The sequence below is a fragment of the Phyllobates terribilis genome, unplaced genomic scaffold, assembly GCF_046119375.1.
Source record: "Phyllobates terribilis strain yellow unplaced genomic scaffold, ASM4611937v1 Scaffold_25__1_contigs__length_18738178, whole genome shotgun sequence".
NCBI lineage: Eukaryota > Metazoa > Chordata > Amphibia > Anura > Dendrobatidae > Phyllobates > Phyllobates terribilis.
In genome coordinates, this window is record NW_027362785.1 from 17,696,849 (window position 1) to 17,722,857 (window position 26,009).

The following is a 26,009-nucleotide window of genomic DNA, read 5'->3' on the forward strand; positions in this document are numbered from 1 at the left end:
GGCGGTGTATGAGGAGGTGTATGGGGGCGGTGTATGAGGGGGCCGTGTGCGAAGGTGCATGGGGGCGGTATATGAGGGGGCCGTGTGCGGAGGTGTATGGGGGCGGTATATGAGGGGGCCGTGTATGGGGGCGGTATATGACGGTGTCGTGTGCGGAGGTGTATGGGGGCGGTATATGAGGGGGCCGTGTATGGGGGCGGTATATGAGGGGGCCGTGTATGAGTGGGTCGTGTGCGGATGTGCATGGGGGCGGTATATGAGGGGGCCGTGTGCGGAGGTGCATGGGGGCGGTATATGAGGGGGCCATGTGCGGAGGTGCATGGGGGCGGTATATGAGGGGGCCGTGTGCGGAGGTGTATGGGGGCGGTGTATGAGGGGGCCGTGTGAGGAGGTGTATGGGGGCGGTGTATGAGGGGGCCGTGTGCGGAGGTGTATGGGGGCGGTGTATGAGGGGGCCGTGTGCGGAGGTGTATGGGGGCGGTATATGAGGGGGCCGTGTATGGGGGCGGTATATGAGGGTGTCGTGTGCGGAGGTGTATGGGGGCGGTATATGAGGGGGCCGTGTGCGGAGGTGTATGGGGGCGGTGTATGAGGGGGTCGTGTGCGGAAGTGTATGGGGGCGGCGTATGAGGGGGTCGTGTGCGGAGGTGTATGGGGGCGGTATATGAGGGGGCCGTGTATGGGGGCGGTATATGAGGGGGCCGTGTGCGGAGGTGTATGGGGGCGGTGTATGAGGGGGTCGTGTGAGGAGGTGTATGGGGGCGGTATATGAGGGGGCCGTGTGCGGAGGTGTATGGGGGCGGTATATGAGGGGGCCGTGTGCGGAGGTGTATGGGGGCGGTATATGAGGGGGCCGTGTGCGGAGGTGTATGGGGGCGGTATATGAGGGGGCCGTGTGCGGAGGTGTATGGGGGCGGTATATGAGGGGGCCGTGTGAGGAGGTGTATGGGGGCCGTATATGAGGGGGTCGTGTGCGGAGGTGTATGGGGGCGGTATATGAGGGGGCCGTGTGCGGAGGTGTATGGGGGCGGTATATGAGGGGGCCGTATGCGGAGGTGTATGGGGGCGGTGTATGAGGGGGCCGTGTGCGGAGGTGTATCGGGGCGGTGTATGAGGGGGCCGTGTGCGGAGGTGTATGGGGGCGATATATGAGGGGGCCGTGTGAGGAGGTGTATGGGGGCAGTATATGAGGGGGCCGTGTGCGGAGGTGTATGGGGCCGGTATATGAGGGGGCCGTGTGCGGAGGTGTATGGGGGCGGTGTATGAGGGGGCCGTGTGCGGAGGTGTATGGGGGCGGTGTATGAGGGGGCCGTGTGAGGAGGTGTATGGGGGCGGTGTATGAGGGGGCCGGTATATGAGGGGGCCGTGTGCGGAGGTGTATGGGGGCGGTGTATGAGGGGGGCGTGTGCAGAGGTGTATGGGGGCGGTATATGAGGGGGCCGTGTGCGGAGGTGTATGGGGGCGGTATATGAGGGGGCCGTGTGCGGAGGTGTATGGGGGCGGTGTATGGGGGCGGTATATGAGGGGGCCGTGTATGGGGGCGGTATATGACGGTGTCGTGTGCGGAGGTGTATGGGGGCGGTATATGAGGGGGCCGTGTGCGGAGGTGCATGGGGGCGGTATATGAGGGGGTCGTGTGCGGAGGTGTATGGGGGCGGTGTATGAGGGGGTCGTGTGCGGAGGTGTATGGGGGCGGTGCATGAGGGGGTCGTGTGCGGAGGTGTATGGGGGCGGTGTATGAGGGGGTCGTGTGCGGAGGTGTATGGGGGCGGTGTATGAGGGGGCCGTGTGCGGAGGTGTATGGGGGCGGTGTGAGGGGGCCGTGTGCGGAGGTGTATGGGGGCGGTACGTGAGGGGGCCGTGCGCGGAGGTGTATGGGGGCGGTACGTGAGGGGGCCGTGTGCGGAGGTGTATGGGGGCGGTGTATGAGGGGGCCGTATGCGGAGGTGTATGGGGGCGGTGTATGAGGGGGCCGTGTGCGGAGGTGTATGGGGGCGGTGTATGAGGGGGCCGTGTGCGGAGGTGTATGGGGGCGGTGTATGAGGGGGTCGTGTGCAGAGGTGTATGGGGGCGGTATATGAGGGGGCCGTGTATGGGGGCGGTATATGAGGGGGCCGTGTGCGGAGGTCGTGTGAGGAGGTGTATGGGGGCGGTGTATGAGGGGGCCGTGTGCGGAGGTGTATGGGGGCGGTATATGAGGGGGCCGTGTGCGGAGGTGCATGGGGGCGGTATATGAGGGGGTCGTGTGCGGAGGTGTATGGGGGCGGTGTATGAGGGGGTCGTGTGCGGAGGTGTATGGGGGCGGTGTATGAGGGGGTCGTGTGCGGAGGTGTATGGGGGCGGTGTATGAGGGGGCCGTGTGCGGAGGTGTATGGGGGCGGTGTATGAGGGGGCCGTGTGCGGAGGTGTATGGGGGCGGTGTATGAGGGGGCCGTGTGCGGAGGTGTATGGGGGCGGTGTATGAGGGGGCCGTGTGCGGAGGTGTATGGGGGCGGTGTATGAGGGGGCCGTGTGCGGAGGTGTATGGGGGCGGTGTATGAGGGGGCCGTGTGCGGAGGTGCATGGGGGCGGTATATGAGGGGGCCGTGTGCGGAGTTGTATGGGGGCGGTATATGAGGGGGCCGTGTGCGGAGGTGTATGGGGGCGGTATATGAGGGGGCCGGTATATGAGGGGGCCGTGTGCGGAGGTGTATGGGGGCGGTGTATGAGGGGGCCGTGTGAGGAGGTGTATGGGGGCGGTGTATGAGGGGGGCCGTGTGCGGAGGTGTATGGGGGCGGTATATGAGGGGGCCGTGTATGGGGGCGGTATATGAGGGGGCCGTATGCGGAGCTGTATGGGGGCGATATATGAGGGGGCCGTATGCGGAGGTGTATGGGGGCGGTGTATGAGGGGGCCGTATGCGGAGGTGTATGGGGGGCGGTGTATGAGGGGGCCGTGTGCGGAGGTGTATGGGGGCGGTGTATGAGGGGGTCGTGTGAGGAGGTGTATGGGGGCGATATATGAGGGGGCCGTATGCGGAGGTGTATGGGGGCGGTGTATGAGGGGGGCCGTATGCGGAGCTGTATGGGGGCGATATATGAGGGGGCCGTATGCGGAGGTGTATGGGGGCGGTGTATGAGGGGGCCGTGTGCGGAGGTGTATGGGGGCGGTGTATGAGGAGGTGTATGGGGGCGGTGTATGAGGGGGCCGTGTGCGGAGGTGCATGGGGGCGGTATATGAGGGGGCCGTGTGCGGAGGTGTATGGGGGCGGTATATGAGGGGGCCGTGTATGGGGGCGGTATATGACGGTGTCGTGTGCGGAGGTGTATGGGGGCGGTATATGAGGGGGCCGTGTATGGGGGCGGTATATGAGGGGGCCGTGTATGAGTGGGTCGTGTGCGGATGTGCATGGGGGCGGTATATGAGGGGGCCGTGTGCGGAGGTGCATGGGGGCGGTATATGAGGGGGCCATGTGCGGAGGTGCATGGGGGCGGTATATGAGGGGGCCGTGTGCGGAGGTGTATGGGGGCGGTGTATGAGGGGGCCGTGTGAGGAGGTGTATGGGGGCGGTGTATGAGGGGGCCGTGTGCGGAGGTGTATGGGGGCGGTATATGAGGGGGCCGTGTGCGGAGGTGTATGGGGGCGGTGTATGAGGGGGCCGTGTGCGGAGGTGTATGGGGGCGGTATATGAGGGGGCCGTGTATGGGGGCGGTATATGAGGGTGTCGTGTGCGGAGGTGTATGGGGGCGGTATATGAGGGGGCCGTGTGCGGAGGTGTATGGGGGCGGTGTATGAGGGGGTCGTGTGCGGAAGTGTATGGGGGCGGCATATGAGGGGGTCGTGTGCGGAGGTGTATGGGGGCGGTATATGAGGGGGCCGTGCATGGGGGCGGTATATGAGGGGGCCGTGTGCGGAGGTGTATGGGGGCGGTGTATGAGGGGGTCGTGTGAGGAGGTGTATGGGGGCGGTATATGAGGGGGCCGTGTGCGGAGGTGTATGGGGGCGGTATATGAGGGGGCCGTGTGCGGAGGTGTATGGGGGCGGTATATGAGGGGGCCGTGTGCGGAGGTGTATGGGGGCGGTATATGAGGGGGCCGTGTGAGGAGGTGTATGGGGGCCGTATATGAGGGGGTCGTGTGCGGAGGTGTATGGGGGCGGTATATGAGGGGGCCGTGTGCGGAGGTGTATGGGGGCGGTATATGAGGGGGCAGTGTGCGGAGATGTATGGGGGCGGTATATGAGGGGGCCGTGTGCGGAGGTGCATGGGGACGGTATATGAGGGGGTCGTGTGCGGAGGTGTATGGGGGCGGTGTATGAGGGGGTCGTGTGCGGAGGTGTATGGGGGCGGTGTATGAGGGGGTCGTGTGCGGAGGTGTATGGGGGCGGTGTATGAGGGGGCCGTGTGCGGAGGTGTATGGGGGCGGTGTATGAGGGGGCCGTGTGCGGAGGTGTATGGGGGCGGTGTATGAGGGGGCCGTGTGCGGAGGTGTATGGGGGCGGTGTATGAGGGGGCCGTGTGCGGAGGTGTATGGGGGCGGTGTATGAGGGGGCCGTGTGCGGAGGTGTATGGGGGCGGTGTATGAGGGGGCCGTGTGCGGAGGTGCATGGGGGCGGTATATGAGGGGGCCGTGTGCGGAGTTGTATGGGGGCGGTATATGAGGGGGCCGTGTGCGGAGGTGTATGGGGGCGGTATATGAGGGGGCCGGTATATGAGGGGGCCGTGTGCGGAGGTGTATGGGGGCGGTGTATGAGGGGGCCGTGTGAGGAGGTGTATGGGGGCGGTGTATGAGGGGGGCCGTGTGCGGAGGTGTATGGGGGCGGTATATGAGGGGGCCGTGTATGGGGGCGGTATATGAGGGGGCCGTATGCGGAGCTGTATGGGGGCGATATATGAGGGGGCCGTATGCGGAGGTGTATGGGGGCGGTGTATGAGGGGGCCGTATGCGGAGGTGTATGGGGGGCGGTGTATGAGGGGGCCGTGTGCGGAGGTGTATGGGGGCGGTGTATGAGGGGGTCGTGTGAGGAGGTGTATGGGGGCGATATATGAGGGGGCCGTATGCGGAGGTGTATGGGGGCGGTGTATGAGGGGGCCGTGTGCGGAGGTGTATGGGGGCGGTGTATGAGGAGGTGTATGGGGGCGGTGTATGAGGGGGCCGTGTGCGAAGGTGCATGGGGGCGGTATATGAGGGGGCCGTGTGCGGAGGTGTATGGGGGCGGTATATGAGGGGGCCGTGTATGGGGGCGGTATATGACGGTGTCGTGTGCGGAGGTGTATGGGGGCGGTATATGAGGGGGCCGTGTATGGGGGCGGTATATGAGGGGGCCGTGTATGAGTGGGTCGTGTGCGGATGTGCATGGGGGCGGTATATGAGGGGGCCGTGTGCGGAGGTGCATGGGGGCGGTATATGAGGGGGCCATGTGCGGAGGTGCATGGGGGCGGTATATGAGGGGGCCGTGTGCGGAGGTGTATGGGGGCGGTGTATGAGGGGGCCGTGTGAGGAGGTGTATGGGGGCGGTGTATGAGGGGGCCGTGTGCGGAGGTGTATGGGGGCGGTGTATGAGGGGGCCGTGTGCGGAGGTGTATGGGGGCGGTATATGAGGGGGCCGTGTATGGGGGCGGTATATGAGGGTGTCGTGTGCGGAGGTGTATGGGGGCGGTATATGAGGGGGCCGTGTGCGGAGGTGTATGGGGGCGGTGTATGAGGGGGTCGTGTGCGGAAGTGTATGGGGGCGGCGTATGAGGGGGTCGTGTGCGGAGGTGTATGGGGGCGGTATATGAGGGGGCCGTGTATGGGGGCGGTATATGAGGGGGCCGTGTGCGGAGGTGTATGGGGGCGGTGTATGAGGGGGTCGTGTGAGGAGGTGTATGGGGGCGGTATATGAGGGGGCCGTGTGCGGAGGTGTATGGGGGCGGTATATGAGGGGGCCGTGTGCGGAGGTGTATGGGGGCGGTATATGAGGGGGCCGTGTGCGGAGGTGTATGGGGGCGGTATATGAGGGGGCCGTGTGCGGAGGTGTATGGGGGCGGTATATGAGGGGGCCGTGTGAGGAGGTGTATGGGGGCCGTATATGAGGGGGTCGTGTGCGGAGGTGTATGGGGGCGGTATATGAGGGGGCCGTGTGCGGAGGTGTATGGGGGCGGTATATGAGGGGGCCGTATGCGGAGGTGTATGGGGGCGGTGTATGAGGGGGCCGTGTGCGGAGGTGTATCGGGGCGGTGTATGAGGGGGCCGTGTGCGGAGGTGTATGGGGGCGATATATGAGGGGGCCGTGTGAGGAGGTGTATGGGGGCAGTATATGAGGGGGCCGTGTGCGGAGGTGTATGGGGCCGGTATATGAGGGGGCCGTGTGCGGAGGTGTATGGGGGCGGTGTATGAGGGGGCCGTGTGCGGAGGTGTATGGGGGCGGTGTATGAGGGGGCCGTGTGAGGAGGTGTATGGGGGCGGTGTATGAGGGGGCCGGTATATGAGGGGGCCGTGTGCGGAGGTGTATGGGGGCGGTGTATGAGGGGGGCGTGTGCAGAGGTGTATGGGGGCGGTATATGAGGGGGCCGTGTGCGGAGGTGTATGGGGGCGGTATATGAGGGGGCCGTGTGCGGAGGTGTATGGGGGCGGTGTATGGGGGCGGTATATGAGGGGGCCGTGTATGGGGGCGGTATATGACGGTGTCGTGTGCGGAGGTGTATGGGGGCGGTATATGAGGGGGCCGTGTGCGGAGGTGCATGGGGGCGGTATATGAGGGGGTCGTGTGCGGAGGTGTATGGGGGCGGTGTATGAGGGGGTCGTGTGCGGAGGTGTATGGGGGCGGTGTATGAGGGGGTCGTGTGCGGAGGTGTATGGGGGCGGTGTATGAGGGGGTCGTGTGCGGAGGTGTATGGGGGCGGTGTATGAGGGGGCCGTGTGCGGAGGTGTATGGGGGCGGTGTGAGGGGGCCGTGTGCGGAGGTGTATGGGGGCGGTACGTGAGGGGGCCGTGCGCGGAGGTGTATGGGGGCGGTACGTGAGGGGGCCGTGTGCGGAGGTGTATGGGGGCGGTGTATGAGGGGGCCGTATGCGGAGGTGTATGGGGGCGGTGTATGAGGGGGCCGTGTGCGGAGGTGTATGGGGGCGGTGTATGAGGGGGCCGTGTGCGGAGGTGTATGGGGGCGGTGTATGAGGGGGTCGTGTGCAGAGGTGTATGGGGGCGGTATATGAGGGGGCCGTGTATGGGGGCGGTATATGAGGGGGCCGTGTGCGGAGGTCGTGTGAGGAGGTGTATGGGGGCGGTGTATGAGGGGGCCGTGTGCGGAGGTGTATGGGGGCGGTATATGAGGGGGCCGTGTGCGGAGGTGCATGGGGGCGGTATATGAGGGGGTCGTGTGCGGAGGTGTATGGGGGCGGTGTATGAGGGGGTCGTGTGCGGAGGTGTATGGGGGCGGTGTATGAGGGGGTCGTGTGCGGAGGTGTATGGGGGCGGTGTATGAGGGGGCCGTGTGCGGAGGTGTATGGGGGCGGTGTATGAGGGGGCCGTGTGCGGAGGTGTATGGGGGCGGTGTATGAGGGGGCCGTGTGCGGAGGTGTATGGGGGCGGTGTATGAGGGGGCCGTGTGCGGAGGTGTATGGGGGCGGTGTATGAGGGGGCCGTGTGCGGAGGTGTATGGGGGCGGTGTATGAGGGGGCCGTGTGCGGAGGTGCATGGGGGCGGTATATGAGGGGGCCGTGTGCGGAGTTGTATGGGGGCGGTATATGAGGGGGCCGTGTGCGGAGGTGTATGGGGGCGGTATATGAGGGGGCCGGTATATGAGGGGGCCGTGTGCGGAGGTGTATGGGGGCGGTGTATGAGGGGGCCGTGTGAGGAGGTGTATGGGGGCGGTGTATGAGGGGGGCCGTGTGCGGAGGTGTATGGGGGCGGTATATGAGGGGGCCGTGTATGGGGGCGGTATATGAGGGGGCCGTATGCGGAGCTGTATGGGGGCGATATATGAGGGGGCCGTATGCGGAGGTGTATGGGGGCGGTGTATGAGGGGGCCGTATGCGGAGGTGTATGGGGGCGGTGTATGAGGGGGCCGTATGCGGAGGTGTATGGGGGGCGGTGTATGAGGGGGCCGTGTGCGGAGGTGTATGGGGGCGGTGTATGAGGGGGTCGTGTGAGGAGGTGTATGGGGGCGATATATGAGGGGGCCGTATGCGGAGGTGTATGGGGGCGGTGTATGAGGGGGGCCGTATGCGGAGCTGTATGGGGGCGATATATGAGGGGGCCGTATGCGGAGGTGTATGGGGGCGGTGTATGAGGGGGCCGTGTGCGGAGGTGTATGGGGGCGGTGTATGAGGAGGTGTATGGGGGCGGTGTATGAGGGGGCCGTGTGCGGAGGTGCATGGGGGCGGTATATGAGGGGGCCGTGTGCGGAGGTGTATGGGGGCGGTATATGAGGGGGCCGTGTATGGGGGCGGTATATGACGGTGTCGTGTGCGGAGGTGTATGGGGGCGGTATATGAGGGGGCCGTGTATGGGGGCGGTATATGAGGGGGCCGTGTATGAGTGGGTCGTGTGCGGATGTGCATGGGGGCGGTATATGAGGGGGCCGTGTGCGGAGGTGCATGGGGGCGGTATATGAGGGGGCCATGTGCGGAGGTGCATGGGGGCGGTATATGAGGGGGCCGTGTGCGGAGGTGTATGGGGGCGGTGTATGAGGGGGCCGTGTGAGGAGGTGTATGGGGGCGGTGTATGAGGGGGCCGTGTGCGGAGGTGTATGGGGGCGGTATATGAGGGGGCCGTGTGCGGAGGTGTATGGGGGCGGTGTATGAGGGGGCCGTGTGCGGAGGTGTATGGGGGCGGTATATGAGGGGGCCGTGTATGGGGGCGGTATATGAGGGTGTCGTGTGCGGAGGTGTATGGGGGCGGTATATGAGGGGGCCGTGTGCGGAGGTGTATGGGGGCGGTGTATGAGGGGGTCGTGTGCGGAAGTGTATGGGGGCGGCATATGAGGGGGTCGTGTGCGGAGGTGTATGGGGGCGGTATATGAGGGGGCCGTGCATGGGGGCGGTATATGAGGGGGCCGTGTGCGGAGGTGTATGGGGGCGGTGTATGAGGGGGTCGTGTGAGGAGGTGTATGGGGGCGGTATATGAGGGGGCCGTGTGCGGAGGTGTATGGGGGCGGTATATGAGGGGGCCGTGTGCGGAGGTGTATGGGGGCGGTATATGAGGGGGCCGTGTGCGGAGGTGTATGGGGGCGGTATATGAGGGGGCCGTGTGAGGAGGTGTATGGGGGCCGTATATGAGGGGGTCGTGTGCGGAGGTGTATGGGGGCGGTATATGAGGGGGCCGTGTGCGGAGGTGTATGGGGGCGGTATATGAGGGGGCAGTGTGCGGAGATGTATGGGGGCGGTATATGAGGGGGCCGTATGCGGAGGTGTATGGGGGCGGTGTATGAGGGGGCCGTGTGCGGAGGTGTATCGGGGCGGTGTATGAGGGGGCCGTGTGCGGAGGTGTATGGGGGCGATATATGAGGGGGCCGTGTGAGGAGGTGTATGGGGGCAGTATATGAGGGGGCCGTGTGCGGAGGTGTATGGGGCCGGTATATGAGGGGGCCGTGTGCGGAGGTGTATGGGGGCGGTGTATGAGGGGGCCGTGTGCGGAGGTGTATGGGGGCGGTGTATGAGGGGGCCGTGTGAGGAGGTGTATGGGGGCGGTGTATGAGGGGGCCGGTATATGAGGGGGCCGTGTGCGGAGGTGTATGGGGGCGGTGTATGAGGGGGGCGTGTGCAGAGGTGTATGGGGGCGGTATATGAGGGGGCCGTGTGCGGAGGTGTATGGGGGCGGTATATGAGGGGGCCGTGTGCGGAGGTGTATGGGGGCGGTGTATGGGGGCGGTATATGAGGGGGCCGTGTATGGGGGCGGTATATGACGGTGTCGTGTGCGGAGGTGTATGGGGGCGGTATATGAGGGGGCCGTGTGCGGAGGTGTATGGGGGCGGTGTATGAGGGGGCCGTGTGCGGAGGTGTATGGGGGCGGTATATGAGGGGGCCGTGTATGGGGGCGGTATATGACGGTGTCGTGTGCGGAGGTGTATGGGGGCGGTATATGAGGGGGCCGTGTATGGGGGCGGTATATGACGGTGTCGTGTGCGGAGGTGTATGGGGGCGGTATATGAGGGGGCCGTGTATGGGGGCGGTATATGAGGGGGCCGTGTGCGGAGGTGTATGGGGGCGGTGTATGAGGGGGTCTTGTGCGGAGGTGCATGGGGGCGGTATATGAGGGGGCTGTGTGCGGAGGTGCATGGGGGCGGTATATGAGGGGGCCATGTGCGGAGGTGCATGGGGGCAGTATATGAGGGGGCCGTGTGCGGAGGTGTATGGGGGCGGTGTATGAGGGGGCCGTGTGAGGAGGTGTATGGGGGCGGTGTATGAGGGGGCCGGTATATGAGGGGGCCGTGTGCGGAGGTGTATGGGGGCGGTATATGAGGGGGCCGTGTGCGGAGGTGTATGGGGGCGGTGTATGAGGGGGCCGTGTGCGGAGGTGCATGGGGGCGGTGTATGAGGGGGCCGGTGTATGAGGGGGCCGTGTGCGGAGGTGTATGGGGGCGGTATATGAGGGGGCCGTGTGCGGAGGTGTATGGGGGCGGTGTATGAGGGGGCCGTGTGCGGAGGTGTATGGGGGCGGTATATGAGGGGGCCGTGTATGGGGGCGGTATATGAGGGTGTCGTGTGCGGAGGTGTATGGGGGCGGTATATGAGGGTGTCGTGTGCGGAGGTGTATGGGGGCGGTATATGAGGGGGCCGTGTATGGGGGCGGTATATGAGGGGGCCGTGTGCGGAGGTGTATGGGGGCGGTGTATGAGGGGGTCGTGTGAGGAGGTGTATGGGGGCGGCATATGAGGGTGTCGTGTGCGGAGGTGTATGGGGGCGGTATATGAGGGGGCCGTGTATGGGGGCGGTATATGAGGGGGCCGTGTGCGGAGGTGTATGGGGGCGGTGTATGGCTATGTGCCCACGTTGCGGACCTGAAGCATATTTTTTACGCTTCTCCCTGGCGGGAAAATCGCATGCGGATATTACATGCGGTTTTCCCGCCAGGTAGAAGCGTTTGTGAGGCGTCTTTGCATGCATTTCCGCATGCGGGTTATCAAGCACTTCTCCAAGCATCACTTGGAAAAGTGCTTGACAACTTGTTCAGAATGGTAAAAAATAAACTTTATACTCACCTTCTGATGCATTCTCTGCCCCGTCCGGAGGCTTGAGCGGCTCACGCTGTTGTGTGCAGGACCTGCGGTGACGTCATTGAGTCATGTGGTGGGTCACATGACTCAATGACGTGGCAGGTCCTTCAGACAACAGCGCGACGGAGGGAAAACATCAGAAGATAAGTATAAACTTTATTTTATTCTTTTTTTTACAGGTTCTTTGGTACCCAGGTCTGGATGAGAGTCTCCTCTCCTCCAGACTTGGGTACCATCCGCACATTGATTCCGCAGCGCTTCCGCAAAATTAATGAACATGCTGCGGATTTTTGACTGCAGCATATACGCTGCGGAAAAATCCGCAGCATGGGCATTGACATTGCGGAATGCCATTGGGGACCATGGGGTGCGGATCTACATGCGTTTTTCAAGCGTTTACGCTGCGGAAATTCCGCAGCATATACGCTTGAAAAACGCTACGTGGGCACACAGCCTATGAGGGGGTCGTGTGAGGAGGTGTATGGGGGCGGTATATGAGGGGGCCGTGTGCGGAGGTGTATGGGGGCGGTATATGAGGGGGCCGTGTGCGGAGGTGTATGGGGGCGGTATATGAGGGGGCCGTGTGCGGAGGTGTATGGGGGCGGTATATGAGGGGGCCGTGTGCGGAGGTGTATGGGGGCGGTGTATGAGGGGGCCGTGTGCGGAGGTGTATGGGGGCGGTGTATGAGGGGGCCGTGTGCGGAGGTGTATGGGGGCGATATATGAGGGGGCCGTGTGAGGAGGTGTATGGGGGCAGTATATGAGGGGGCCGTGTGCGGTGGTGTATGGGGGCGGTATATGAGGGGGCCGTGTGCGGAGGTGTATGGGGCGGTATATGAGGGGGCCGTGTGCGGAGGTGTATGGGGGCGGTGTATTAGGGTGTCGTGTGCGGAGGTGTATGGGGGCGGTATATGAGGGGGCCGTGTGCGGAGGTGTATGGGGGCGGTATATGAGGGGGCCGTGTGCGGAGGTGTATGGGGGCGGTATATGAGGGGGCCGGTATATGAGGGGGCCGTGTGCGGAGGTGTATGGGGGCGGTATATGAGGGGGCCGTGTGCGGAGGTGTATGGGGGCGGTATATGAGGGGGCCGTGTGCGGAGGTGTATGGGGGCGGTATATGAGGGGGCCGTGTGCGGAGGTGTATGGGGGCGGTGTATGAGGGGGCCGTGTGCGGAGGTGTATGGGGGCGGTATATGAGGGGGCCGTATGCGGAGGTGTATGGGGGCGGTGTATGAGGGGGCCGTGTGCGGAGGTGTATGGGGGCGGTGTATGAGGGGGCCGTGTGCGGAGGTGTATGGGGGCGATATATGAGGGGGCCGTGTGAGGAGGTGTATGGGGGCAGTATATGAGGGGGCCGTGTGCGGTGGTGTATGGGGGCGGTATATGAGGGGGCCGTGTGCGGAGGTGTATGGGGGCGGTATATGAGGGGGCCGTGTGCGGAGGTGTATGGGGGCGGTATATGAGGGGGCCGTGTGCGGAGGTGTATGGGGGCGGTATATGAGGGGGCCGTGTGCGGAGGTGTATGGGGGCGGTATATGAGGGGGCCGTGTGCGGAGGTGTATGGGGGCGGTGTATGAGGGGGTCGTGTGCGGAGGTGTATGGGGGCGGTATATGAGGGGGCCGTGTGCGGAGGTGTATGGGGGCGGTGTATGAGGGGGCCGTGTGCGGAGGTGTATGGGGGCGGTGTATGAGGGGGCCGTGTGCGGAGGTGTATGGGGGCGGTGTATGAGGGTGTCGTGTGCGGAGGTGTATGGGGGCGGTATATGAGAGGGTCGTGTGCGGAGGTGTATGGGGGCGGTATATGAGGGGGCCGTGTGCGGAGGTGTATGGGGGCGGTGTATGAGGGTGTCGTGTGCGGAGGTGTATGGGGGCGGTATATGAGGGGGTCGTGTGCGGAGGTGTATGGGGGCGGTATATGAGGGGGCCGTGTGCGGAGGTGTATGGAGGCGGTATATGAGGGGGCCGTGTGCGGAGGTGTATGGGGGCGGTATATGAGGGGGCCGTGTGCGGAGGCGGTATATGAGGGGGCCGTGTGCGGAGGTGTGTAGGGGGCGGTATATGAGGGGGCCGTGTGCGGAGGTGTATGGGGGCGGTATATGAGGGGGCCGTGTGCGGAGGTGTATGGGGGCGGTATATGAGGGGGCCGTGTGCGGAGGTGTATGGGGGCGGTATATGAGGGGGCCGTGTGCGGAGGTGTGTGGGGGCGGTATATGAGGGGGCCATGTGCGGAGGTGTATGGGGGCGGTGTATGAGGGGGCCGTGTGCGGAGGTGTATGGGGGCGGTATATGAGGGGGCCGTGTGCGGAGGTGTATGGAGGCGGTATATGAGGGGGCCGTGTGCGGAGGTGTATGGGGGCGGTATATGAGGGTGTCGTGTGCGGAGGTGTATGGGGGCGGTATATGAGGGGGCCGTGTGCGGAGGTGTGTGGGGGCGGTATATGAGGGGGCCGTGTATGGGGGCGGTATATGAGGGGGCCGTGTGCGGAGGTGTGTGGGGGCGGTATATGAGGGGGCCGTGTATGGGGGCGGTATATGAGGGGGCTGTGTATGGGGGCGGTATATGAGGGGGCCGTGTGCGGAGGTGTGTGGGGGCGGTATATGAGGGGGCCGTGTATGGGGGCGGTATATGAGGGGGCCGTGTGCGGAGGTGTGTGGGGGCGGTATATGAGGGGGCCGTATGCGGAGGTGTGTGGGGGCGGTATATGAGGGGGCCGTGTATGGGGGCGGTATATGAGGGGGCCGTGTGCGGAGGTGTGTGGGGGCGGTATATGAGGGGGCCGTGTATGGGGGCGGTATATGAGGGGGCCGTGTGCGGAGGTGTATGGGGGCGGTAGGTGAGGAGCGGTATATGCGGGTGTTGTGTGCGGACAGTTCTCACCTCCGCTGATCATGACTCCTGACATTGGTGTCACGTGCTTTTCAGCCGCCTCTTAATGACATCATTGTCACGTGACTTCAAGCGGCGGGAAAATGCGGCGTTGTCAAATGGACACTTGAAATCTGCGCATGCGTATTCGGTCGTTTCTCGCCACTGTGGATGTAGCGGCGCCACCTGGTGGTGAAAGTAACTACAGCGAGGTCTCTGGTTTATTAGGACACTTTATTTGGAGGGCACGCGGTGTTATACGGAGGGCACGCGACTTTATACTGAGGGCACGCGACTTTATACTGAGGGCACGCGGCGTTATACGGAGGGCACGCGGTGTTATACGGAGGGCACGCGGTGTTATACGGAGGGCACGCGGCGTTATAGGGAGGGCACGCGGTGTTATACGGAGGGCACGCGGCGTTATGCGGAGGGCACGCGGTGTTATACGGAGGGCACGCGGTGTTATTCGGAGGGCACGCGGTGTTATACGGAGTGCACGCGGTGTTATTCGGAGGGCACGCGGTGTGATACGGAGGGCACGCGGCGTTATTCGGAGGGCACGGGGCGTTATACGGAGGGCACGCGGCGTTATACGGAGGGCACGCGGCGTTATACGGAGGGCACGCGGCGTTATAGGGAGGGCACGCGGCGTTATACTGAGGGCACGCGGCGTTATACTGAGGGCACGCGGCGTTATACTGAGGGCACGCGGCGTTATTCGGAGGGCACGCGGCGTTATACTGAGGGCACGCGGCGTTATTCGGAGGGCACGCGGCGTTATACGGAGGGCACGCGGCGTTATTCTGAGGGCACGCGGCGTTATTCTGAGGGCACGCGGCGTTATACTGAGGGCACGCGGCGCTATGCTGAGGGCACGCGGCGTTATTCGAAGGGCACGCGGTTTTATACTGAGGGCACGCGGCGTTATTCGGAGGGCACGCGGCGTTATACGGAGGGCACGTGGCGTTATGCGGAGGGCACGCGGTGTTATGCGGAGGGCACGCGGTGTTATACGGAGGGCACGCGGCATTATACGGAGGGCACGCGGCGTTATACGGAGAGCACGCTGCGTTATACGGAGGGCACGCGGTGTTATACGGAGGGCACGCGGTGTTATACGGAGGGCACGCGGTGTTATACGGAGGGCACGTGGTGTTATACGGAGGGCACGCTGCGTTATACTGAGGGCACGCGGCGTTATACGGAGGGCACGCGGTGTTATAGGGAGGGCACGCTGCGTTATACGGAGGGCACGCTGCGTTATACGGAGGGCACGCGGCGTTATTCGGAGGGCACGCGGCGTTATACGGAGGGCACGCGGCGTTATACGGAGGGCACGCGGCGTTATACGGAGGGCACGGGGCGTTATACGGAGGGCACGCGGCGTTATAGGGAGGGCACGCGGCGTTATACTGAGGGCACGCGGCGTTATACTGAGGGCACACGGCGTTATTCGGAGGGCACGCGGCGTTATACTGAGGGCACGCGGCGTTATACTGAGGGCACGCGGCGTTATTCGGAGGGCACGCGGCGTTATTCGGAGGGCACGCGGCGTTATTCGGAGGGCACGCGGCGTTATACGGAGGGCACGCGGTGTTATTCGGAGGGCACGCGGCGTTATACGGAGGGCACGCGGCGTTATACGGAGGGCACGGGGCGTTATACGGAGGGCACGGGGCGTTATACGGAGGGCACGCGGCGTTATACGGAGGGCACGCGGCGTTATAGGGAGGGCACGCGGCGTTATACTGAGGGCACGCGGCGTTATACTGAGGGCACACGGCGTTATTCGGAGGGCACGCGGCGTTATTCGGAGGGCACGCGGCGTTATTCGGAGAGCACGCGGCGTTATTCGGAGGGCACGCGGCGTTATTCGGAGGGCACGCGGCGTTATACGGAGGGCACGCGGCGTTATACGGAGGGCACGCGGCGTTATTCTGAGGGCACGCGGCGTTATTCTGAGGGCACGCGGCGTTATACTGAGGGCACGCGGCGCTATGCTGAGGGCACGCGGCGTTATTCGAAGGGCACGCGGTTTTATACTGAGGGCACGCGGCGTTATTCGGAGGGCACGCGGCGTTATGCGGAGGGCACGCGGTGTTATACGGAGGGCACGCGGCATTATACGGAGGGCACGCGGCGTTATACGGAGGGCACGCTGCGTTATACGGAGAGCACGCGGTGTTATACGGAGGGCACGCGGTGTTATACGGAGGGCACGCGGTGTTATACGGAGGGCACGCGGCGTTATACTGAGGGCACGCGGCGTTATACTGAGGGCACGCGGCGTTATACGGAGGGCAAGCGGTGTTATACGGAGGGCACGCTGCGTTATACGGAGGGCACGCGGTGTTATACGGAGGGCACGCCGTGTTATACGGAGGGCACGTGGTGTTATACGGAGTGCACGCTGCGTTATACTGAGGGCACGCGGCGTTATACCGGAGGCACGCGGCGTTATTCGGAGGGCACGCGGCGTTATTCGGAGGGCACGCGGCGTTATTCGGAGGGCACGCGGCGTTATACGGGAGGGCACGCGGCGTTATAAGGAGGGCACGCGGTGTTATACGGAGGGCACGCGTTATAAGGAGGGCACGCGGTGTTATACAGGAGACGCGGTGTTATACGGAGGGCATGCGGTGTTATACGGAGGGCACGCGGCGTTATACGGAGGACACGCTGCGTTATACGGAGGGCACGCGGCGTTATACGGAGGGCACGTGGTGTTATACGGAGGGCACGTGGTGTTATACGGAGGGTACGCTGCGTTATACGGAGGGCACGTGGTGTTTTACGGAGGGCACGCTGCGTTATACTGAGGGCACGCTGCGTTATACGGAGGGCACGTGGTGTTATACAAGAGACCCGGTGTTATACGGAGGGCACGTGGTGTTATACGGAGGGCACGTGGCGTTATACGGAGGGCACGCTGCGTTATACGGACAGCACGTGGTGTTTTACGGAGGGCACGCTGCGTTATACTGAGGGCACGTGGTGTTATACAGGAGACGCGGTGTTATACGGAGGGCACGCGGCGTTATACGGAGGGCACGCTGCGTTATACTGAGGGCACGCTGCGTTATACTGAGGGCACGCTGCGTTATACCGAGGGCACGCGGCGTTATACCGAGGGCACGCGGCGTTATACGGAGGGAACGTGGTGTTATACGGAGGGCACGCTGCGTTATACGGAGGGCACGTGGTGTTATACGGAGGGCACGTGGTGTTATACAGGAGACGCGGTGTTATACGGAGGGCATGCGGTGTTATACGGAGGGCACGCTGCGTTATACGGAAGGCACGCGGTGTTATACGGAGGGCACGTGGTGTTATACTGAGGGCACGCGGCGTTATACGGAGGGCACGCGGCGTTATACGGAGGGCACGTGGTGTTATACGGAGGGCACGCTGCGTTATACGGAGGGCACGTGGTGTTTTACGGAGGGCGCGCTGCGTTATACTGAGGGCACGCTGCGTTATACGGAGGGCACGTGGTGTTATACAGGAGACGCGGTGTTATACGGAGGGCACGCTGCGTTATACCGGAGGCACGTGGTGTTATACGGAGGGCACGCTGCGTTATACGGAGGGCACGTGGTGTTATACAGGAGACGCGGTGTTATACGGAGGGCATGCGGTGTTATACGGAGGGCACGCTGCGTTATACGGAGGGCAACCGGTGTTATACGGAGGGCACGTGGTGTTATACGGAGGGCACGCTGCGTTATACTGAGGGCACGCTGCGTTATACGGAGGGCACCTGGTGTTATACAGGAGACGCGGTGTTATAGGGAGGGCACGCTGCGTTATACGGAGGGCACGCGGCGTTATTCGGAGGGCACGCGGCGTTATACGGGAGGGCACGCGGCGTTATACGGGAGGGCACGTGGCGTTATACGGAGGGCACGCGGTGTTATACGGAGGGCACGCGTTATAAGGAGGGCACGTGGTGTTATACAGGAGACGCGGTGTTATACGGAGGGCATGCGGTGTTATACGGAGGGCACGCGGCGTTATACGGAGGGCACGCTGCGTTATACTGAGGGCACGTGGTGTTATACGGAGGGCACGCTGCGTTATACGGAGGGCACGTGGTGTTTTACGGAGGGCACGCTGCGTTATACTGAGGGCACGCTGCGTTATACGGAGGGCACGTGGTGTTATACAGGAGACGCGGTGTTATACGGAGGGCATGCGGTGTTATACGGAGGGCACGCGGTGTTATACAGGAGACGCGGTGTTATACGGAGGGCATGCGGTGTTATACGGAGGGCACGCTGCGTTATACTGAGGGCACGCGGCGTTATACTGAGGGCACGCTGCGTTATAAGGAGGGCACACGTTGTTATAAGGAGGGCACGCGGTGTTATACAGGAGACGCGGTGTTATAGGGAGGGAACGCGGCGTTATACGGAGGGCACGCGGCGTTATTCGGAGGGCACGCGGCGTTATACGGAGGGCACGCGGCGTTATTCAGAGGGCACGCGGCGTTATACGGAGGGCACACGTTATAAGGAGGGCACGCGGTGTTATACGGAGGGCACGCGGTGTTATACAGGAGACGTGGTTTTATTCGGAGGGCACGCGGTGTTATACGGAGGGCATGCGGTGTTATACGGAGGGAACGCGGCGTTATAGGGAGGGCACGCGGCGTTATACGGGAGGCACGCAGTGTTATAGGGTGGGCACTCGGCGTTATACGGAGGGCACGCGGTGTTATATGGGAGACACACGGTGTTATAGGGAGGGCATGCAGTGTTATACGGGAGACACGCCGTGTTATAGGGAGGGCACTCGGCGTTACACAGGAGACACGCAGTGTTATACGGAGGGCACGCGGCTTTATACGGAAGGCACGCGGTGTTATATAGGAGACGCGGCATTTTATGGAGGGCACGCGGCATTTTATGGAGGACACGCAGCGTTATACGGAGGACACGCGGCGTTATACGGAGGGCACGCGGCGTTATACGAAGGGCAAGCGGCGTTATAGGGAGGACACGCGGCGTTATAGGGAGGGCACGCGGCGTTATAGGGAGGGCACGCGGCATTATAGGGATGGCACGCGGTTTTATATGGAGGGCACGCGGCGTTATACGGAGGGCACGCGGTGTTATACTGAGGGCACGCGGCGTTATTCGGAGGGCACGCGGCGTTATGCGGAGGGCACGCGGTGTTATACGGAGGGCACGCGGCATTATACGGAGGGCACGCGGCGTTATACGGAGGGCACGCTGCGTTATACGGAGAGCACGCTGCGTTATACGGAGGGCACGCTGCGTTATACTGAGGGCACGCTGCGTTATACTGAGGGCACGCGGCGTTATACTGAGGGCACGCGGCGTTATACTGAGGGCACGCGGCGTTATACGGAGGGCAAGCGGTGTTATACGGAGGGCACGCTGCGTTATACGGAGGGCACGCGGTGTTATACGGAGGGCACGCCGTGTTATACGGAGGGCACGTGGTGTTATACGGAGTGCACGCTGCGTTATACTGAGGGCACGCGGCGTTATACCGGAGGCACGCGGCGTTATTCGGAGGGCACGCGGCGTTATTCGGAGGGCACGCGGCGTTATTCGGAGGGCACGCGGCGTTATACGGGAGGGCACGCGGCGTTATAAGGAGGGCACGCGGTGTTATACGGAGGGCACGCGTTATAAGGAGGGCACGCGGTGTTATACAGGAGACGCGGTGTTATACGGAGGGCATGCGGTGTTATACGGAGGGCACGCGGCGTTATACGGAGGACACGCTGCGTTATACGGAGGGCACGTGGTGTTATACGGAGGGCACGTGGTGTTATACGGAGGGTACGCTGCGTTATACGGAGGGCACGTGGTGTTTTACGGAGGGCACGCTGCGTTATACTGAGGGCACGCTGCGTTATACGGAGGGCACGTGGTGTTATACAAGAGACCCGGTGTTATACGGAGGGCACGTGGCGTTATACGGAGGGCACGTGGCGTTATACGGAGGGCACGCTGCGTTATACGGACAGCACGTGGTGTTTTACGGAGGGCACGCTGCGTTATACTGAGGGCACGCTGCTTTATACGGAGGGCACGTGGTGTTATACAGGAGACGCGGTGTTATACGGAGGGCACGCGGTGTTATACGGAGGGCACGTGGTGTTATACAGGAGACGCGGTGTTATACGGAGGGCACGCGGCGTTATACGGAGGGCACGCTGCGTTATACCGAGGGCACGCTGCGTTATACCGAGGGCACGCGGCGTTATACCGAGGGCACGCGGCGTTATACGGAGGGAACGTGGTGTTATACGGAGGGCACGCTGCGTTATACGGAGGGCACGTGGTGTTATACGGAGGGCACGTGGTGTTATACGGAGGGCACGTGGTGTTATACAGGAGACGCGGTGTTATACGGAGGGCATGCGGTGTTATACGGAGGGCACGCTGCGTTATACGGAAGGCACGCGGTGTTATACGGAGGGCACGTGGTGTTATACTGAGGGCACGCGGCGTTATACGGAGGGCACGCGGCGTTATACGGAGGGCACGTGGTGTTATACGGAGGGCACGCTGCGTTATACGGAGGGCACGTGGTGTTTTACGGAGGGCGCGCTGCGTTATACTGAGGGCACGCTGCGTTATACGGAGGGCACGTGGTGTTATACAGGAGACGCGGTGTTATACGGAGGGCATGTGGTGTTATACGGAGGGCACGCTGCGTTATACCGGAGGCACGTGGTGTTATACGGAGGGCACGCTGCGTTATACGGAGGGCACGTGGTGTTATACAGGAGACGCGGTGTTATACGGAGGGCATGCGGTGTTATACGGAGGGCACGCTGCGTTATACGGAGGGCAACCGGTGTTATACGGAGGGCACGTGGTGTTATACGGAGGGCACGCTGCGTTATACTGAGGGCACGCTGCGTTATACGGAGGGCACCTGGTGTTATACAGGAGACGCGGTGTTATAGGGAGGGCACGCTGCGTTATACGGAGGGCACGCGGCGTTATTCGGAGGGCACGCGGCGTTATACGGGAGGGCACGCGGCGTTATACGGGAGGGCACGCGGCGTTATACGGAGGGCACGCGGTGTTATACAGGAGACGCAGTGTTATAGGGAGGGCACGCGGCGTTATTCGGAGGGCACGCGGCGTTATTCGGAGGGCACGCGGCGTTATACGGAGGGCACGCGGCGTTATTCAGAGGGCACGCGGCGTTATACGGAGGGCACACGTTATAAGGAGGGCACGCGGTGTTATACGGAGGGCACGCGGTGTTATACAGGAGACGTGGTTTTATTCGGAGGGCACGCGGTGTTATACGGAGGGCATGCGGTGTTATACAGGAGGCACACGGTGTTATACGGAGGGAACGCGGCGTTATAGGGAGGGCACGCGGCGTTATACGGGAGGCACGCAGTGTTATAGGGTGGGCACTCGGCGTTATACGGAGGGCACGCGGCGTTATTCGGAGGGCACGCGGCGTTATACGGGAGGGCACGCGGCGTTATACGGGAGGGCACACGTTGTTATAAGGAGGGCACGCGGTGTTATACAGGAGACGCGGTGTTATAGGGAGGGCACGCGGCGTTATACGGAGGGCACGCGGCGTTATTCGGAGGGCACGCGGCGTTATACGGAGGGCACGCGGCGTTATTCAGAGGGCACGCGGCGTTATACGGAGGGCACACGTTATAAGGAGGGCACGCGGTGTTATACGGAGGGCACGCGGTGTTATACAGGAGACGTGGTTTTATTCGGAGGGCACGCGGTGTTATACGGAGGGCATGCGGTGTTATACAGGAGGCACACGGTGTTATACGGAGGGAACGCGGCGTTATAGGGAGGGCACGCGGCGTTATACGGGAGGCACGCAGTGTTATAGGGTGGGCACTCGGCGTTATTCGGAGGGCACGCGGCGTTATTCGGAGGGCACGCGGCGTTATACGGGAGGGCACGCGGCGTTATACGGGAGGGCACACGTTGTTATAAGGAGGGCACGCGGTGTTATACAGGAGACGCGGTGTTATAGGGAGGGCACGCGGCGTTATTCGGAGGGCACGCGGCGTTATTCGGAGGGCACGCGGCGTTATACGGAGGGCACGCGGCGTTATTCAGAGGGCACGCGGCGTTATACGGAGGGCACACGTTATAAGGAGGGCACGCGGTGTTATACGGAGGGCACGCGGTGTTATACAGGAGACGTGGTTTTATTCGGAGGGCACGCGGTGTTATACGGAGGGCATGCGGTGTTATACAGGAGGCACACGGTGTTATACGGAGGGAACGCGGCGTTATAGGGAGGGCACGCGGCGTTATACGGGAGGCACGCAGTGTTATAGGGTGGGCACTCGGCGTTATACGGAGGGCACGCGGTGTTATATGGGAGACACACGGTGTTATAGGGAGGGCATGCAGTGTTATACGGGAGACACGCCGTGTTATAGGGAGGGCACGCGGCGTTACACAGGAGACACGCAGTGTTATACGGAGGGCACGCGGCTTTATACGGAAGGCACGCGGTGTTATATAGGAGACGCGGCATTTTATGGAGGGCACGCGGCATTTTATGGAGGACACGCAGCGTTATACGGAGGACACGCGGCGTTATACGGAGGGCACGCGGCGTTATACGAAGGGCAAGCGGCGTTATAGGGAGGGCAAGCGGCGTTATAGGGAGGGCACGCGGCGTTATAGGGAGGGCACGCGGCGTTATAGGGAGGGCACGCGGCATTATAGGGATGGCACGCGGTTTTATATGGAGGGCACGCGGCGTTATACGGAGGGCACGCGGTTTTATACGGAGGGCACGCGGCGTTATAGGGAGGACACGCGGCGTTATACGGAGGGCACGCGGTGTTATACTGAGGGCACGCGGCATTATAGGGATGGCACGCGGTTTTATACGGAGGGCACGCGGCGTTATACGGAGGGCACGCGGTGTTATACTGAGGGCACGCAGTGGGACCGGGGTCATGTATTTGGGCCTGTGAGCAAAAAAAATGGACGACCCTATGTGCCTGCCAGCTTGAAGTGGAAAGGACTGTGCCCAGGGACTGTTGGGCACCTGTTTGTGTGGGCCTAAGGGCCAGTGTTTTAAAAGGAACATGAACTCTATGTTCCAGGGTCCCAACAAACAGACAATAACATATACTACCACACAAATTTTTTTTACCAGGATATATTATGATTACCCAGTAAAACATGAAGTACCAAAAATAATTTAAAAATAAATATTTTATTTAGACATGTTAAAATCCAAAATAGAACCATAAAAGAGAAAGGTACCAAACATGAGGAGGCAGGAGAAACAACACTGAAATCTTTGGGAAAACTTGAGTAGTCTTATGATAATTAGATTATGCTGTGGATGAAGCACTCATCACAAATAAAAGGAATATAGAGGTGTTATATATAGCAGCGTGGAGTGTCAAAAAGAGTTAATTCATAATGCCACACATTGGGTCGAATCCACAGGGCAGCAGCGCTGTAGCATACTAGTGCTCTCGTGCACATAAGTGCATAGACCAGCACTATTCATTCATAGCATGACCAGCACCTGCGGCCGAAGTGATCGAACTTGATTGATTGTTCGGAAGTACTATTAGCTTAATTTGGACACTTTTTGTGAAAAATAACATATACTGTAGTATAGCAAATACCCAAGATGGTGCAAAATTACAGAGTCTCACCCTTCCGCTGATTTACCGGGATTAGAGCAGCTGCAACTCTGGGGCTTCCAGCGCTGACTACCCCCACCAGTTGCCCCCCGCCTTTTGCGGGCACCCACAGAGCATATTTAACGACAAGCTTAGGAAGCTGACAGTCCATTGAGGCACATGTCCAAGTGACTGGATAGTCCCAACCTGGCTTCTCCAAACTTCTCCATGGGGTTAGGTGACCGGAGAGTCATAACCCTGGCTTCCCCAAACATCTCCATGGAACCAGGCGACCGGATGGTCCTAACCTGGCTTCTACGAACATAACCATGGATTCCAGGTGACTGGGGGGGTCCCAACCTAGCTACCCCCAAACATATCCATGGGTTCCAGGTGACTGGAGGGTCCCAACCTGGCTACCCCAATCATCTCCATAGGACCAGGAGACTGGATGGTCCCAACCTAGCTACTCCCAAACATATCCTTGGGTTCCAGGTGGCTAGAGGGTTCCAACCTGGCTACCCAAAACATCTACATGGGACCAGGTGACCGGATAGTCCCAACCTGGCTTCTCCAAATGTACCCAGGGGACCAGGTGACTGGAGGGTCATAATACTGGCTTCCCCAGATGTCTCCATGGGGCCAGGCGACCAGATGGTCCCAACCTAGAGTCTCTGAACATAATCATGGGTTCCAGGTGACCGGAGGGTCCCAACCTGGCTTCTCCAAACATATCCATGGGTTCCAGGTGACCGAAGGGTCCAAACTTTGTTTCTCCAAACGTATCTCTGGAGTCAGGTGACCGGAGGGTCACAATCCTAGCTTCCCCAAATGTATCCATAGGTTCAGTGATATTCAATGGAACAGACTGTGTTCTTCCAGCTGGGGCCATGGTCCCCTAAGCTGAAATCCTGTAGAGTCAAATCTGTGTCCCTCTTGATGAAGCCATGTGTCCTGGTTGCTGTTCTGAAGAGTCTCTCTTGGCTGTGATTTTGTAAAGTTCCTCTCAGAAGGATAGGGGTCCTTTTTATATCCACATCTGTGCTTCATGTCATCATCCACAGGTCGGGGGGGAGGTGGTAGGGGCTAATTTCTCATTGTTTGAGCATTTAATTAATTTGCATAGTTTGTTCTCCTCTGCTCCTGCAGGTCAACGAGCCACAAGGACTTATTCAATGATTCAATCAACATATTAAGAAACATAATTTGTTCAATGACCCTGCGTCCCTGTCTTGCAAAGTTAGCATACAATAAGTTGCAGTAAATATCAACTCAAGTGTCAACATCCAGACTTATACAAACTAAATAAAAACACACAAATTCAAAAGTCAACATAAAGATAAGAGTGTATGTATCCCGGGTGTATCAGGTTTGACAAACAGTCGTTCTGGATCCGGCTGTAGAAGGTCTCTGCGCTTGGATTTGTAGACACCTTCTTGATCCTTTCATCTCTGGAGTGTAGTGGTATCCTTCTTTCGCTAGGACCCAGCAAGTATCTCCACCTTCTGCTGTTAATTTACACACCCTTGCTTGATATATAAAAACTCTGTGTCTCCAGAGAGTTGGCAGTGATGGGACTATTTTCCCCTGCTCAGGCCTGGAGTATTAGCAGTCGGCTAGTTTCTTCTTGAAGTTTCTTGGTGGATTATTGTCGTCTTCTCGTTCGTGTCTTCTCAAGCTAAGTGTATCCGCTTGTCTGTTTTCTTTGTTTGTCTTTAGTTGCAGTGGGGGCTGACTAGTGCTCACCCCTTCCCCTCCCTACCTAGGGCCTAGCTGTAGGGACAGTTAGGGATTAGGTATCCTGCTCGGCGATAGGTGTGGAACCTCTTTAGGGACGGTAGGGGAGTCAGGGTGTTGTAAGATCTGTCTAGGGGTTTCCACTCTCCCAAGTTGTTGGGCTTCCCCCCTTTTCCCATCGTCATACACTTGGTCCTTCCCTCACCTAGGGCCTAGCTGTAGGGACAGTTAGGGATTAGGTATCCTGCTCGGCGATAGGTGTGGAACCTCTTTAGAGACGGTAGGGGAGTCAGGGTGTTGTAGGATCTGTCTAGGGGTCTCCACTCTCCCTAGTTGTTGGGCTTCCCCCCTTTTCCCATCGTCATACACTTGGTCCTTCCCTCACCTAGGGCCTAGCTGTAGGGACAGTTAGGGATTAGGTATCCTGCTCGGCGATAGGTGTAGAACCTCTTTAGGGACGGTAGGGGAGTCAGGGTGTTGTAAGATCTGTCTAGGGGTCTCCACTCTCCCTAGTTGTTGGGCTTCCCCCCTTTTCCCATCGTCACACACTTGGTCCTTCCCTCACCTAGGGCCTAGCTGTAGGGACAGTTAG

The 26,009-nt window shown here is 61.2% G+C and overlaps 1 protein-coding gene across 1 annotated transcript in view; it reads right to left on the reverse strand.

The window, feature by feature from the left end:
* The window catches only part of TEFM (transcription elongation factor, mitochondrial), a 40,031-nt gene extending 25,851 nt beyond the window's left edge, over positions 1-14,180 (reverse strand). Inside the window, exon 1 of the mRNA XM_073660388.1 lies at positions 14,053-14,180. Within this exon, the coding sequence (XP_073516489.1) occupies positions 14,053-14,077 (25 nt within the window). The 5' untranslated portion in view covers positions 14,078-14,180. The remainder of the gene's footprint in view (positions 1-14,052) is intronic.
* Between the last annotated feature and the right edge of the window lie 11,829 nt (positions 14,181-26,009).